Below are 14,839 nucleotides of genomic sequence, written 5' to 3'. Positions count from 1 at the left end.
GGTCTAAATTGCAACTGATCTATTATGCACTCTAGAGGTTACTTTAATATGAACTCCGGATGTTGTGGAGCTTGTTTACTCCGGCTTGAGGTGTGATTTTATAGCCCTACACAATGAATGGTGTTTGTTATCCAACAAGAGAGTATAGAAAGTAGCATTTATTTATTCAGTTATGTGATTAATGTTGAGAGTGTCCACTAGTGAAAGTATGATCCCTAGGCCTTGTTTCTAAGCATTGAAACACCATTTCCAATAAGTTCTGTTACATGTTTGCTTGCTGCCATCTTTATTTCAGATTGCAATTACTACTTACAATCATCCATATTACTTGTATTTCGCTATCTCTTCGTCGAACTAGTGTACCTATACATCTGACAAGTGTATTAGGTGTGTTGGGGACACAAGAGACTTCTTGTATCGTAATTGCAGGGTTGCTTGAGAGGGATATCTTTGACATCTACCTCCCTGAGTTCGATAAACCTTGGGTGATTCACTTAAGGGAAACTTGTTGCTGTTCTACAAACCTCTGCTCTTGGAGGCCCAACACTGTCTACAGGAATAGAAGCGTGCGTAGACATCAACGCGTGGTGGCGACGGCCTACCCGCGGCCGCTAGAGCTGAGGAAGGGAGGTCTACCTGCGGCCTAGCGATGCGAGTGCCAGATACAATGATACATGCGGTAGGGCGTTGACTTATTTCTTCCGTGAGGTGGGCGTGAGGTGGGCGACGTAGAAGACCCGGCTATAGCTACAGACGGATGAGTTGAAGAGTTTTTCTTATTTGGGATGCATACTAAAAATCTCTCCTCTATATCTACTGCGGCCACGACCATCGTACCTCACCGCCGGCCCGTCATGGCCACTTGTAGTCCTCCTCCCCCCCTAGGCCCATGCCGCCGGTGCCCCTAGCCTCGGCGGGTACTTTAAGCGTGGTGGACCGTCTACGTCAGAAAGCTAGAATAAATCGATAAAACTGACGTTTAAACCATAGATCTAAAAGAAAAAATAGACAATGAACTGATGAACGAGTGGTCTGATAGGTAAAAATGTGACCGATTCGAGCAGAGACCGTATATTTGAATCCGATGTGTGCCGTGGCTGCTGACCACGTCGGACAGACCAGCACCAGCTGCCCAGCTGGCCGTACTGTTTCTGCGGGCCCACTTGTCAAGATCCGATAGACTCCTCCTATACGGAGGAAACAGAGGGGGCACACAGAGAGGGGAAGATCGGCAGCCTGCGATCCCTCCGCCGCATCGCATCTCGATCTCCCCGGCGTCCTCGAGTTAGCGCCGCCGCCTTCGCCCTCGCCGGCCGGGGGAATTCGCCATGGTCAGTACCGACACCCTCTCCTGCCTCTCCACCTACCTATCCTCACACCTAACCGCCCGTTCGGACGCCGAGCTACCCCGCGGCGCTGCTCGCCCAGGCTTCACCGCGGGCGCGCGGGCCCGGCCGACACCGGAGCCCTACTCCCGCTTCGCTCCTGATGGGTTTAGTTCATGGTTGTATTCTAGACTGAAGTGTGTGATGCTCTGCTTAAGCGGTTACCTATCGCAGTCTGAACTGAACTTGTTTGAAGAACCAGGTGTTACTGCCGAGTGGCACTGCGCCGCTTTTAAATAGGATATACCTCCTCATAATTTGCTACATTCGATCCGAACTGGACCCCAAGTACACTGATCTTGCGAGCTGTAGTCTGAAGCTATCTGAATTGTGAGTAAAATAGGTTCAGTTGCAAGTTCGGTTCACATACCTGATACGGTAACCCCGACAGTCATGGCATATATGATATTAGTACTACTTTACTTACTGTTCATACGTATATGATCATCCAAATTTTCGCCCGATTGCAGTATGTGTATCTTCCAATATGGACATGGTACATTTTTTTTTTATATCAGTGAAAGTAGCACATCTTAAAGAAAACTTTCTTGTGTGTATTCAGAATTATATCATCGGAGCATTCAAGCCGCCCTGCGACACCTCGATCACATTCGCCGAAGCGAGAGGCAGGAAGCAGGTACAATTCCTCAGTGTCCACATGTTACTGCCAGCTGTGTTCGAAACATGTGTGCTGCTTACTTACAGACGCCTCTTGTGATTTCACAGGTTTCGGTTAAGAAGGACAATGGGAAAACAACCATGGTTCCTGTTTTCCAGAGCATGGAAACGATATCTGGGGAGGTACTCTTTCCTTTGTATGCTTATTCATACAATGTTTAGTTAGATCCCAGTATTGAGCTCTCGTGAAACGGTCCTCAGGTGTCAATAGCACCTGTCCCGGGTAAAAGGATTGAACACACGGGTGTCAAGATTGAGTTGCTGGGCCAAATAGGTATGCTCTGGTGCCCTTGTTCCATAAAATCCTGCATGCAAGTTTCTCAAGTGTGTTCACCGCTGCTCAATTTCATCGGTGCTGCTTACATGACTCCATTGGGCTATTCATCTGTGTTCTTTGTCTTCATAAACATCCTGTCTCATTATGGCTGTATTCCATTTCTTCATGTTGACCTAATTTTATGTTGAATTCTTGCACAAACCAGTAGTATGCATCATTCTGCATCTACATGTTGATGTTATTACCTAAAGTTTCAAGTGCCACGTTTGATCATTATGTTTACCTGGTCTGCAAGTTCGGTTTGCTCTAAGTTTATATTAACATACTACTCTCTCCTTCCCAAAACTTAAGGCCTGTAAATTTTGCTCCAAGTCAAAAGAATATCAACATCTGCAACACCAAATAAATATTAGTTGATTCATCATGAAATGTGTTTTCGTAGTGTATTTATTTGGTATAGTAGGGGTTGATAGTTTTTTCCGTAAAGTAGGTCAAATGTTAGTTTACATAGGAAAAATCTACATGCCTTATATTTTGGGCTAAGAGTGTATCTACTTTTTGGCTGTGCTGGTTTTATATTGCACTGCGCGCCCAGCTCATGTTCTATATGATTATTGCAAACATGCTCATTTCCAGTTACTTCTACTGTTCGTTAACAAATTACTAATACTTATATTCAATTGTTTAGTACTTTGTCCTTCCCTGGTCCTGATATTTCCATGTCTGATTGACACAGAGCTGTATTTTGACCGAGGAAACTTCTATGATTTCACTTCGCTAGGTGGGTTTATGTGCACATATTTTTGTTAGCCAGGAAGCTATTTGATGATCTAAAATAACATGTCCTTTTTTACAGTGCGTGAGTTGGAAATTCCTGGTGAAATCTATGAAAGAAAAACATACCCGTTTGAGTTTTCTTCTGTTGAAATGCCATACGAGTCTCACAACGGAACAAATGTCAGACTGAGGTCAGCAAATGCTATGTTCAGAACAGCAATCATACATTTTTAATGAGTAAATTGCACTTTGCACCATCTAAATTACTAATTGTGCAAAACACTAAGGTTACATTTGCACATAACACTGTGCAAATTGACTATGCCTTGCACTTTGGTACTAGCCCTACAGTTGTGATGAGAACATGACTCACTTGAGGTGTAGCAAGTGAGAGGTGTGGTGTTAAATGGATGCTTCCTTTGACATATCAGACTTGAAATACAGGAGAATGAGGTGACATCATTTGCACTAGGAGAACAGATGCGCCAGTTTGTTTGACCATGCCAATGAAGGCCAAATGATGCAGTCCCCATAAATGCTCTGTTATGGTCGGTCTGACCTATACACGCAGGAAGCCCACTAGTGGCTAGTTGTGGGCTTAGCCCAAGTAAATTAGGGGCTTAGCCCAAGTAAATTAGGGTTTAGAGGAGGCCGTCCTCCTATATAAACACTTGTACCCCTTTGAGAACAGATGCCCAGCCGCACCCAAACCCTAGCCGCCGCCTCCTTCCTCTGCGCCGGCGCCCAGCCGCCGGCGCCGAGCCCTTCCGCCTCTTCGCCCTCACTTCCACCCTTACAACCTCCGCCCTAGACTCGGTAGAACCCTAGCCCCTACCACTTTGGTATCAGATTGCCTAGGTCTCATGGGCTCCAACAGCCCCCCCGTCGACCCCATCGCCGCCACGTCCGCCGCCACCACCAACACCACCCCCGCCACCTCCGCCGCCATGACAGGCGCCCACGCGCTGCAGGGGGCCGCCGCCGCCGCCAACGGAGACCAGGCCGCCGCCGCCCCCACGGGCCTCGACCTCCTGCCCGCTACTTTGGCGGACCTCGCCGACAGTCTCCGCGCCATCCGCTTCGAGCTCGCGGAGATCAAAGCCGGCCAGCACCCGCCGCCCCCACCGACCGCCGTTCCGGTTCCGTCCGCCACCCCGACACCGCCCGCCTCCGCCGCCAGCAAGGGCCGCCCCGCGTGGTGGCCGCCATCGCCCTCGCCAATTCCCACATGGACCAACACGTCGCCCGTCTACACTCAGACTGCGGCGCGGACGACGGTTCAGCAGCCCGCCCACACCTTTGATGGTCCTGGCGGGTTTGCGGCCCCCTTCGCCGCGAGCACGTCCTTCAACCCGGGCCGCCAGGAGGGTGCCCCCCGAGGTCACGCCTCTGGCGCAGCAGCCGCCCCGCTTCACCAAGCTGGAGTTCGCCACCTACGACGGCGCCACCGACCCCCTGAACTGGCTGAACCAGTGTGAGCAGTTTTTTCGGGGGTAGCGGACGATCAGCGCCGACCGCACGTGGATCGCCTCCTATCACCTACGGGCGCCGCGCGGACTTGGTACTACGCCCTCGAGCGAGACGAGGGCGGGATGCCGCCCTGGGAGCGTTTCCGCGACCCGTGCCTCCGGCCGGTTTGGGCCGACCCTCCGCGGCGGCCGCCCGCCGAGCCGGGACGCCTCGCCTTCACCACCACGGTCCGAGGACTTCGCCGACCGCTTTCGGCGCTCGCGTGCCATGCCCCGGGCGTCTCGGCGCGGCAGCGCGCCGATCTCTTCATCGGCGGCCTCCCCGACTACATCCGCGTCGACGTCGAGATGCGCGAGCCGGGGGACCTGCAGACGGCCATGTACTACGCACGGGCCTACGAGCAGCGCGTCCTCGCCATGCAGCAGGTCTACGCGCAACGTGGCAGCGCTCGTCCCGCGCCCCGACCCGCCCCGACGCCCACCGCCCCGCCGCGCCCGCGCCGGCCGGCCGCGCCCGCGAGCCCTCCTCGCGCCGACTCGCCCCTTCAAGCGGCCGACGGGCCGCGAGAGCGGCTGAGCGGCGCCGCCGGGGCCGTGCTTCAACTCGCGACGAGAAGTACGCACCGGGCCACACGTGCGCCCGCCTCTTCTACCTGGAGACCGTCGACGACGCCGACGTTGAGGCCCTCACCGCCGAGCTCGCGGCCGCCACCGTCACTGAGGCCGGTGTCACGACCTACGCGCCGGGCGACGCGTCCGCCTTCGTCGTCTCTCTTCATGCTATGGCGGGCATCAAGACGGCCAAGACGATGCTGCTCCCGGTGACGATCAATGGGGAGCGTCTCACTGCGCTGGTGGACACGGGCTCCACGCACAATTTCCTGTCCAACACCGCCATGCGCCGCCTCGCTCTCCAGCCGGCAGGATCGGCGAAGTACAGCGTCACCGTCGCCAACGGGGACCGTCTTACGTGCCAGGGCGTGGCGCGACAGGTTCCCGTGCTCGTAGGCGACGAGCCGTTCTCCATCGACTATGTCGGCATCGACTTGGGCTGCTACGACTTCATCCTCGGCCTCGACTTCCTGAGCACCTTAGGCCCCATCCTGTGGGACCTCGACGTGCTGTCCCTCATCTTCTGGCGCGAGGGCGGCCGCCGTGTTCACCGGACGGGCGTGGGCAGCACCGGCACATCCCCGCAGCTCCACTCGATGGCCGCTGCGCTAGACGAGGCGCATCCGCTCTCCGGCCGACTTACCGCAGCGACAGCACGGCGACCTCTTCGACGAGCCGCGGGGCCTCCCTCCTTCGCGACCCCGTGACCACCGCATCCACCTGCTGCCGAACACGGCACCCGTAGCTGTGCGGCCGTACCGGTACCCCCAGCTGCAGAAGGACGAGCTCGAGCGCCAGGTGGCGGTCATGCTAGCACAGGGTATCATTCGGATCTCGACGTCGCCATTCTGCGCCCCGTGCTCCTGGTGCGCAAGGCCGACGGCACGTGGCGCTTCTGCATCGACTTCCGCGCCCTCAACACCGTCACGTCCAAGGACAAGTTCCCCATCCCCGTCGTGGATGAGCTCTCGGACGAGCCGCATGGCGCGCGCTTCTTCACCAAGCTCGACTTGCGCTCGGGCTATCATCGAGTGCGCATGCACCGGACGACATCGCCAAGACGGCGTTCCGCACTCACCATGGCCACTACGAGTTTTTGGTGATGCCGTTCGGCCTCTCTAACGCACCGGCGACCTTCCAGGCCCTGATGAACGACGTGCTCAGCCCCTACTTACGCCGCTTTGTGCTTGTTTTCTTTGATGATATTTTGATCTACAGCGCATCCTAGGCGGAGCACCGCGACGACGTGGCCATCATCTTCAACGAGCTTCGAGCGCATCGTCTTCATCTCAAGTGCTCGAAGTGCTCGTTTGGCACGACCTCCGTCGCATACTTGGGCCACGTCATCTCCGCCGACGGTGTCGCGATGGACGCGGACAAGGTTGCCGCCGTCGCCGCCTCGCCGACGCCGCGAGCTCTTCGCGGATTTTTGGGCCTCGCAGGATACTACCGGCGGTACATCCAGGACTTCGGCCTCATCGCCGCGCCTCTCACGTGCTTGCTTCGCCGCGACGCCTTCTCCTGGGATGAGGAGGCGGCCACGGCCTTCGCGGCCCTGCAGCGGGCACTCACGACGGGTCCCGTTCTTCAGATGCCGGACTTCGACGAGCCGTTTGTGGTGGACTGCGACGCCTCCGGCATTGGCTTCGGCGCCGTCCTTCACCAGGGCGAGGGTCCACTCGGTTTCTTCAGTCGCCCCTTCGCCGCGCGCCACCACAAGCTCGCCGCATATGAGCACGAGCTGATCGGGCTGGTCCAGGCGGTGCGCCACTGGCGGGCGTATCTTTGGGGCCGGACATTCCGTGTGCGCACGGACCACTACAACCTGAAGTTCTTGCTGGATCAGCGCCTCTCCACGGTGCCGCAACACCAGTGGATCAGCAAGCTCTTCGGCTTCGACTTCACCGTCGAGTACCGCCCCGGCCGCCTCAACACAGTCGCCGACGCCCTGTCCCGCCGAGACGTTGACGACACTGCAGACGCGCCCACAGTCGGTGCAGCCCTCTGCATCCACTCCGGGCCATCTTTCGCCTTCATCGACGAGGTTCGCCGCGCTAGTACCACGGCTGCGGATGCGCAGCAGCTGCGCCAGCGCCTGGCCGACGACGAGCTGGCCGCGCTGTGGCGCCTGGACGAGGGACTACTCCTCCATGGACGCCGCATCTTCGTGCCGGATCATGGAGACCTGCGCCACCAGGCCTTGTCCTTGGCGCATTTTGCAGGTCACGAGGGCGTCCAGAAGACCCTGCACCGTCTCCGCGCTGATTTTTTACATTCCAGGGGATGGCGCCCTGGTGCGAGACTAGGTGCGGGCGTGTGTCACATGCCAGCGGAACAAGACGGAGACGCTCCGTCCGGCGGGCTTGCTTCGCGGCCGGCTGGACGTGTCGTCCCGGTGTGGGCGGACATCTCCATGGACTTCATCGAGGGGCTGCCGAAGGTTGGCGGCAAGTCCGTCATCCTCACGGTGGTTGACCGCTTCTCCAAGTACGCGCACTTCATCGCCCTCGGCCATCCCTATACGGCGGCGTCCGTGGCACGCGCCTTCTTCGACGACATCGTTCGCCTCCACGGGTTTCCGTCCTCCATCGTCAGTGATCGTGATCCTGTGTTCACGGGTCACGTCTGGAGGGACCTCTTTGGGTTGGCGGGCGTGAAGCTCCGCATGAGCACGACGTTTCATCCTCAGACGGACGGCCAGTCCGAGGTCGTCAACAAGATCATCGCCATGTACCTGCGCTGCATCACCGGGGATCGTCCACGAGCTTGGGTGGACTGGCTGGCGTGGGCCGAGTACTGCTACAACACGCCCTACCACTCCGCGCTGCACGCTACTCCCTTTGAGGTGGTCTACGGGAGGCCACCGCCGGCGATGCTTCCCTATGCGTCTGGCATGGCCCGTACTGAGACGGCGGAGGACCTGCTGCGTACCAGCGACGAGATACTGGCTGAGGCGCGCCAGCGACTTCTTCAGGCTCAGCAGCTGGCCAGGAGGTACTATGATGCACACCATCGCGAGGCGGAGTTTGCGGTGGGCGACTGGTCTGGCTACGCCTTCTTCACCGGACGACCCAGTCCTTGGACCCGCGCTCCGGGCGCAAGTTGGGACCTCGTTACGCCGGTCCCTTCCGTGTGCTGGAGCGCATCGGCACGCTCGCCTACCGTCTTGAGCTGCCCGCGGGCTCGCGCCTCCACGACGTCTTCAACGTCGGCCTCCTGAAGGCCTACCGGGGCGACCCTCCTTCTGCACCACCAGCTCTTCCACCTACTTCGGATGGGCGTCTCGAGCCTGCCCCGGCGAGTGTGGCTCGCGTGATGAAGGCCCAGCAGCGCCGTGGTGTTTGGCACGTCTTGGTGCATTGGACGGGCATGCCGGAGGACGAGGGCGACTTGGGAGAAGCTTGAAGATCTCCGCCAGCGGTTTCCGAAGTTCAGCTCGAGGACGAGCTGTTTGAGAAGGCGGGGAGAGATGTTATGGTCGGTCTGACCTATACACGCAGGAAGCCCACTAGTGGCTAGTTGTGGGCTTAGCCCAAGTAAATTAGGGGCTTAGCCCAAGTAAATTAGGGTTTAGAGGAGGCCGTCCTCCTATATAAACACTTGTACCCCTTCGTGATTAATCAGACAAATATTCAGTATCATACTGTCTCGTCTCCTGAAGGGAGACGGGAGACCCCTGCGCCCAGCCGCACCCAAACCCTAGCCGCCGCCTCCTTCCTCCGCGACGGCCCCCAGCCGCCGGCGCCGAGCCCTTCCGCCTCTTCGCCCTCACTTCCACCCTTACAACCTCCGCCCTAGACTCGGTAGAACCCTAGCCCCTACCATGCCCATCCTCCCATTTGCTAGTGTGGATGCCCAGCACAGCTTTCATGCCTGAGAGTGGGTCCTGTTACAACCAAGGGCAGGCGAAGTGCAAACAGTTTCATTTTAACTGGTGTGACTTACAGAGAATTCCAACCCCTGGTGTACTATTTGCAAGTTGGAAATTCTGTAATCTCTGATACAGTAATGCTTATGCTTCATCTACTCTTTTGCTTATTTCTTGTGGGAGTTTTGGATTTGGTGCTTGAACCAAAATGATGTTCAAATTTGAACCCAAATGACGATTTAAACTAGATATGTTCCCTGTAATGTTTAGGTGCTTTAGTTTTTCATTTGAAGAATCTATTAAGACAGAACTGCACTTGATGGGCTTGCAGGTATATTTTGAAGGTGACAATTGGCCGAAACTATGTTGGCAATATTGTGGAATACCGGGATTTCTATGTAAGTGTTGAATATACTGTATAACCATTGTTATTTTTGTACTACTTACTTGAATGCTGCAGAGTTCAGACATTTCATTGTGGTTCAGTTTGACAAAATTTTTGGTAGGTTTAGTATCTGTGATGTTTATGCTCCATTCTAATTGCTCTTTCTTAGATGGATTCCGGATTTATCAACCCAACATATTTTATGTGTAGCAGCAGTGGTGCGTAACTCTTTTTTTTAGGTAATTTATCTCTGTTTTTTTGCAGGTAAGGAATTACTCCCCAGCCCCTACAATCAATAACAGTATCAAGGTGTGTTGTTATTAATGAACTAATTGTGTTAAAATTTTCTCCCTTGATACTTGTGCTGTATGGTATACGTTTGAACAGAGCTTGTCCATTTCTTGATTGGGGAAGCAAATTTTATGGGATATGGCTTGACATTGATGCCCCGCCACACATTGAAGATTATGATCCAAATCACCGCGAACTCACCATAAAATGGATTCTAGGAGGATCCTCACTTGGGACCCTCTCCCATGACATTTTCTACCTTCAATAGCGAGCGAAAAATGTAATAAAATGACTTTTTTTTTTTCTCAAAGAGGCATCAAAAAGCTTGCTGTTGTGTATATTAGGAAGAAGACGCTGAGAAGGCGCAAAGTACAAAAAGGGCCATAGGCCAAAACAAAAAGCAAAACGCAAAACAAGTAACAAAGAGAGAGATGAAAAGGAAAAGCTAATCTAAGTTAGAGAGAGCTGGTCAAAATTAGACAGAACCTATTCTAATAAGATGAATTTTTTTACTTTCATAAATTCTGCTGTTTCATAGTTGTATTTCATGCTCTAATTTTTTGTTTTCAGATGGAAGTAGGAATTGAGGACTGCTTACATATTGAGTTTGAATACAACAAAAGCAAGTAAGAGCATACTCATATGCCTAGCTATCTGGCCGTCAATTCTTATGTGTTAAAATGTTAATATGAAAATCCACAATATTGGTCACACATTCACACTCTTGCTCAGGTACCATCTGAATGATGTCATCATAGGGAAGATATATTTTCTTCTTGTCAGAATAAAGATAAAGAACATGGAGTTGGAGATCCGTCGTCGGGAATCTACAGGATCAGGCTCTAATACATTTGTTGAAACAGAGACCCTTGCGAAATTTGAGTTGATGGATGGTGCTCCTGTCAGAGGTATGCTATGATTTTTTTTCTTGGTTCATTCTGAAATTTTGAAGGCACGGTTCTTTTTCATGTTTGTATCATGACATGAGGTTTGAAGGACGTCTTGGTACTTCATTTGTAGTTAATTTACATTTATGGGGCCGATGACCAACTTAATTGTGTTTCAGAAGCATTTTTTCTCCATATGTTTGTGTAATAGATGGCTGATGCTTGAGGATCTCAAAGTAGTAATATAGCTAAACAAAATTTAGTTTTGAGCGATCCCAAGCTTGTACAAAATACCGATCTATCCAAGTTCAGTCTAATTACCTTGTAGTTGATATCTCTTGTCGATTATCATGTGCTTCCATGCTTCTTTCTTTAGTTTGTAATGTATCATTCCCATGTGGGATTTGCGTTCTTTGTGGGAACATACAACTTGGCCCCTTACACATTTGGACCAGGGCCGATTGCAGGGAATTATTATAAAAGCATGTTCCTAGCATATTATTCTTGCCCGTGGGCTGTCAATAAAAGAAATTACATATGGTCCGAAGCATGATGCCGGTGGTTATGGCACATCTTGAGCTTACTGCTTAGCTGCTTGGTTATGTGGTGTGCTTTGCGAGAATGTTGATTTAGGTTTTCTGCATATTTGATTGAATTGTTTTGCAGGAGAATCTATTCCAGTTAGGTTGTTCTTGACACCGTATGAGCTGACCCCAACTTACCGCAACATAAACAACAAATTCAGCGTCAAGTACTACCTTAACCTAGTTCTTGTGGATGAGGAAGATCGGAGGTACTTCAAGCAGCAGGAGATCACGATCTATCGCCTTCTAGATACTCCCCAAGCTTCCTAGGTTCGGAATTTGAGCGGCATGTTGATATTCCAGGTTTTTTTTTATGCGAGCTAGCTTAGATTCATGTCTCCATGTATATAATCCAGAAGAGTGCTGCAGCACACTACTGCTACTGAAGCTGCACTTTGGATCGACCGCGTTGTTTCTATATCTTCGTGCAGTCCTTTGGATTAGATGGGGTAGTTGTGTATTACCTATTTATTTTGTTCCTCTTTTGCCAAGACACCTGACAAAGATCATATATGCTCGTTGACATCCTCTTCAGAATCTTTGGTTCTATTCATTTTAAGTTTGGTAATAATGTAATATGTTTCATGTAGTACTTTCTGTCTATATCTCAAGAGGAAGATCTTTCACTTACCTTAGAGTCCAAAGATCATTTTACCAATTTACACGTTCTTTTATTGTTGAATAAGTATTATGTAAACAATGCAAGGTGTTTTCTATTGTGCGCAACAAAGTAATGTGAAGTTCTGGTAAGCACAAAACTTACCTTAATTTAAAGATCATTTGAGCCATTTACATATTCTTTTATTGTTGAATAAGTATTATGTAAACAATGCAGTGTATTTGTATTGTGAGCAACAAAATAATGTAAAGTTCTGGTAAGCACAAAAGCTGCTCGTTGTCATTGCAGAACGCAAAGCCATCACAGATTTCCTTCCATATCAACTGTAACTAAACCCATGTAAAAAAAACTGTAACTAAACCAGCACAAACCAAGCAAACATACACTAAACAAGCAGCAGCACCAAGCTGTTGCATTATTCTCTCCCTACGTATAAGCTGCTTCACTCTGTTTCTTCTCCCTATCCCACTATGTAAACACCTATGGGTCGCACATCACAAGGTCCAGAGGAAGGAAGCCTCAAGCTAGGAGCCAGAAATCTCTCTGCCGCCTGGTGGTGATGAGGTACCCTCCCCCTCTGCGACTCTTCCTCCGTATGCCCAGCGCCATGCACGTCGCGTGCTGCACGCAGTACTCGACGGTGTTGCCCCCTGTTCCTTTTCCTCCAGCCATCCACATCGATAGTAGCCTCCATGTCATCGACCGCTTCTTCTGCCCCATGACGAGGAGCGACACACCCTGCTTCCTTGCTGCCTCTACTATCGTCGGCCCCCGTTCCTTCCCTTCCACAAGGGAAAGCTCGATGCGTACCTAGTTGAACGAAAAAATAACATAAGTCCAAAGGGAAATCTACCCAATTAGCTTAATTTCTGAGGGCAATTGTAGATTGGTCAGTGCATGAAATTCAACTTAAGTGGGGATCCCTCGGGGTCACTTATTATTTTCTTAACCTCTTTATCATCTAACTGATTGATGGCAGGTGTACATAGGCATGGAAGTCAAATTAGAAATGAAAAGTGGAGTTCAAGAAACAGAACCAAGGGCCCATGCACGATCCTATTGCCTGGGGAGTGCATTACATGCACCCTTTGATGATGCTAAGCACATGCATCTACCTGGTAGTTGTGGCCTTTGCTTGCATCTGTTTGCTGCTAACCAACATAATTTAGTGATTATGAGAGCAACCGGAACCCTGTTTTTCCCGTGTGGCTGTTTGAGATTATGACAGCAACCGGGACCCTGTTTTTCCCGTGTGGCTGTTTGAGATGCAATGCATTCTCTCCATCAGATGCTGGATTGAAAGCTTCAATTAACTTGCCAATTGTTTATAAATTTCAATAGAACACAAATTCTAAGAAGAATATTTACTGAGGTTTGTCGGCAAATATCATTTAACAGTCTTAGCAGTGGAGTAGGAGTAAAGAAAGGGACAGTCTAGGACATCTTGATGACTATTTCCAGCTTTCTGAAAGTTGTTTCACCAGTCTAGTGATTTGGCTCTCCTAGTGATATTTTCTTTTGAAACTTCCTTCTGAGATTTAAGGCTATCTTCTTCGTATGGTTTTGTACAATATATCCAACGCGGCATTTGCGTTTAAAAAGTTGATAAAAAGAAAACAGAATCATTTGCTTAAATAGATCCCTACTGCTGATCAATCAGATACAGATGCCGGAAACAAGATGTGCCATGAAGCAGAGGATGATCTGCGCAATGGGTACGTATCGTCGTACCAGCCTTCAATGATGTCAATTAACATGCAGGACCAGGCATATTGGTTAGGTCTAGACGGCATCAGCACGTCTCTTTTGTTAATTAGCCATCCCTGGAAAAGTAAATATGTACCAGTTCTAGCTTTCAAACATCAATCTTAATTTTGATGTTACATATATCATTCCGTTGTGTTTCAGTGGTGCTGTATTTTGATCTCAACGAGATTGCAAACCTTACTGGATTCGGAGTATATTCAGATACTACACCCTATCCAGCACCACTATGTACTGGTACCTCAGAGCATGAGAATGAGATTCGAACTATGCAGTAGTTGTAATCCAGCAACTGCAAACACAGAAGAGCAGATATTTTTATTTGTACCTCTGGTCTCTTAGCCTGACAAATGCTCCTCATGGCCTCCAATGGCTGATACCCTCTTAGATCATCTCCTGACATCAACCAAACAAAACTTCTTTAATCAGTTGCTAAGAAGTACATTTAATTTATTAAGACCATGCTCAAGAAGATATGCTTGGAGATATTTTAATCTTGGATGCATAGAGCCGGCAGCAAGCAAAGCTTCTATAATGGTACTGGTGTTGAAATCTTACGGTTCTTGCCAGTGCTCCGGACGACGTCGAGGAGGACCACTGTATCGGAGGGCCGCACTGAGTGAGAGAGCGCCCATTGCAGCGCCGTCCGGGCCTCGTCGCCACCGCCATCAGCCACCACCATCACCTTCCTCCCTATGGCAACAGCACCACAGCCTTTCTCCTTCTCCTCCGCCTTGGCATCGTCGCCATTCTCGTCCTTGGCGCATATCGGTGGCGGTGCGGCGGCGGTCCTGCCGGACCTGATCCGGTGGAGGCAGAAGGACGGCAGCGATCTGGCCGTCATGGATGGTGATGATGATGGCTTTAGTTGGTGCTGTTAGCTAGGGGGAGAAGAAGAAGCAAAGGGAGGTGGCATGGTATGATACGAATTAATAGCTAAGCTGGCTTGTGGCTCCCCACTGCTCCCATGCTGCTGGTATAGATCCATGGGTTGGCCACCTCACCTACACGAGCGGCTGTTCTTTTTTTCTTTCGAATAATCAACCTCTCTGTTTTTGTTCACACTCTTGAATGCCACTGTTTGAGAAACATATGTCTCAGCAGGTCAAGTTGTTTGGTCTTTGCTTCACACTCTTGCTCCTATGTTCTACACTACAGTCTTAGTTTTGGTGGAACCTACGCTATAATTTAATTTGCGCCGAACTATTTTATTCCCTGGTTGTCATATCAATTTCTGTTAGTG

At 51.0% G+C, this 14,839-nt stretch overlaps 2 protein-coding genes across 2 annotated transcripts; one reads left to right on the top strand and one right to left on the bottom strand.

Moving 5' to 3' along the window:
* The first annotated feature begins 1,199 nt into the window (after positions 1-1,199).
* LOC124652632 (vacuolar protein sorting-associated protein 26A-like) lies at positions 1,200-11,814 on the top strand. Its single transcript, XM_047191677.1, has 11 exons — positions 1,200-1,331; positions 1,948-2,022; positions 2,112-2,186; positions 2,265-2,337; positions 3,077-3,121; positions 3,197-3,308; positions 9,398-9,464; positions 9,716-9,760; positions 10,313-10,368; positions 10,475-10,650; positions 11,296-11,814. Exons 1-11 carry the CDS (start codon positions 1,329-1,331, stop codon positions 11,481-11,483), a joined length of 915 nt encoding a protein of 304 aa, XP_047047633.1. The 5' UTR covers positions 1,200-1,328; the 3' UTR covers positions 11,484-11,814.
* A 475-nt stretch (positions 11,815-12,289) lies between these two features.
* LOC124656134 lies at positions 12,290-14,440 on the bottom strand. Its single transcript, XM_047194934.1, has 3 exons — positions 14,155-14,440; positions 13,925-13,992; positions 12,290-12,642 (listed from the first exon to the last, which is right to left on the bottom strand). The coding sequence occupies exons 1-3, from the start codon at positions 14,438-14,440 to the stop codon at positions 12,352-12,354; spliced, it is 645 nt and encodes a 214-aa protein (XP_047050890.1). The 3' UTR covers positions 12,290-12,351.
* Between the last annotated feature and the right edge of the window lie 399 nt (positions 14,441-14,839).

This window comes from Lolium rigidum, chromosome 5, assembly GCF_022539505.1.
Source record: "Lolium rigidum isolate FL_2022 chromosome 5, APGP_CSIRO_Lrig_0.1, whole genome shotgun sequence".
Classification (NCBI taxonomy): domain Eukaryota; kingdom Viridiplantae; phylum Streptophyta; class Magnoliopsida; order Poales; family Poaceae; genus Lolium; species Lolium rigidum.
This window is presented reverse-complemented; position numbering and strand designations above follow the sequence as displayed.

What these genes read in the sequence shown, in the direction of transcription:
- LOC124652632 (XM_047191677.1), top strand. An exon ending in TGAGTTGCTGGGCCAAATAG is followed by an intron (nt 2,338 to 3,076) that starts GTATGCTCTGGT and finishes TGATTGACACAG; the next exon opens with AGCTGTATTTTGACCGAGGA. An exon ending in TTTGAATACAACAAAAGCAA is followed by an intron (nt 10,369 to 10,474) that starts GTAAGAGCATAC and finishes ACTCTTGCTCAG; the next exon opens with GTACCATCTGAATGATGTCA.
- LOC124656134 (XM_047194934.1), bottom strand. Translation starts at nt 14,440, where the DNA reads ATGACGGCCAGATCGCTGCCGTCCTTCTGCCTCCACCGGATCAGGTCC. An exon ending in CCGGAGCACTGGCAAGAACC is followed by an intron (nt 13,993 to 14,154) that starts GTAAGATTTCAA and finishes GGTTGATGTCAG; the next exon opens with GAGATGATCTAAGAGGGTAT. An exon ending in GTCAGGCTAAGAGACCAGAG is followed by an intron (nt 12,643 to 13,924) that starts GTACAAATAAAA and finishes TCGTTCAACTAG; the next exon opens with GTACGCATCGAGCTTTCCCT.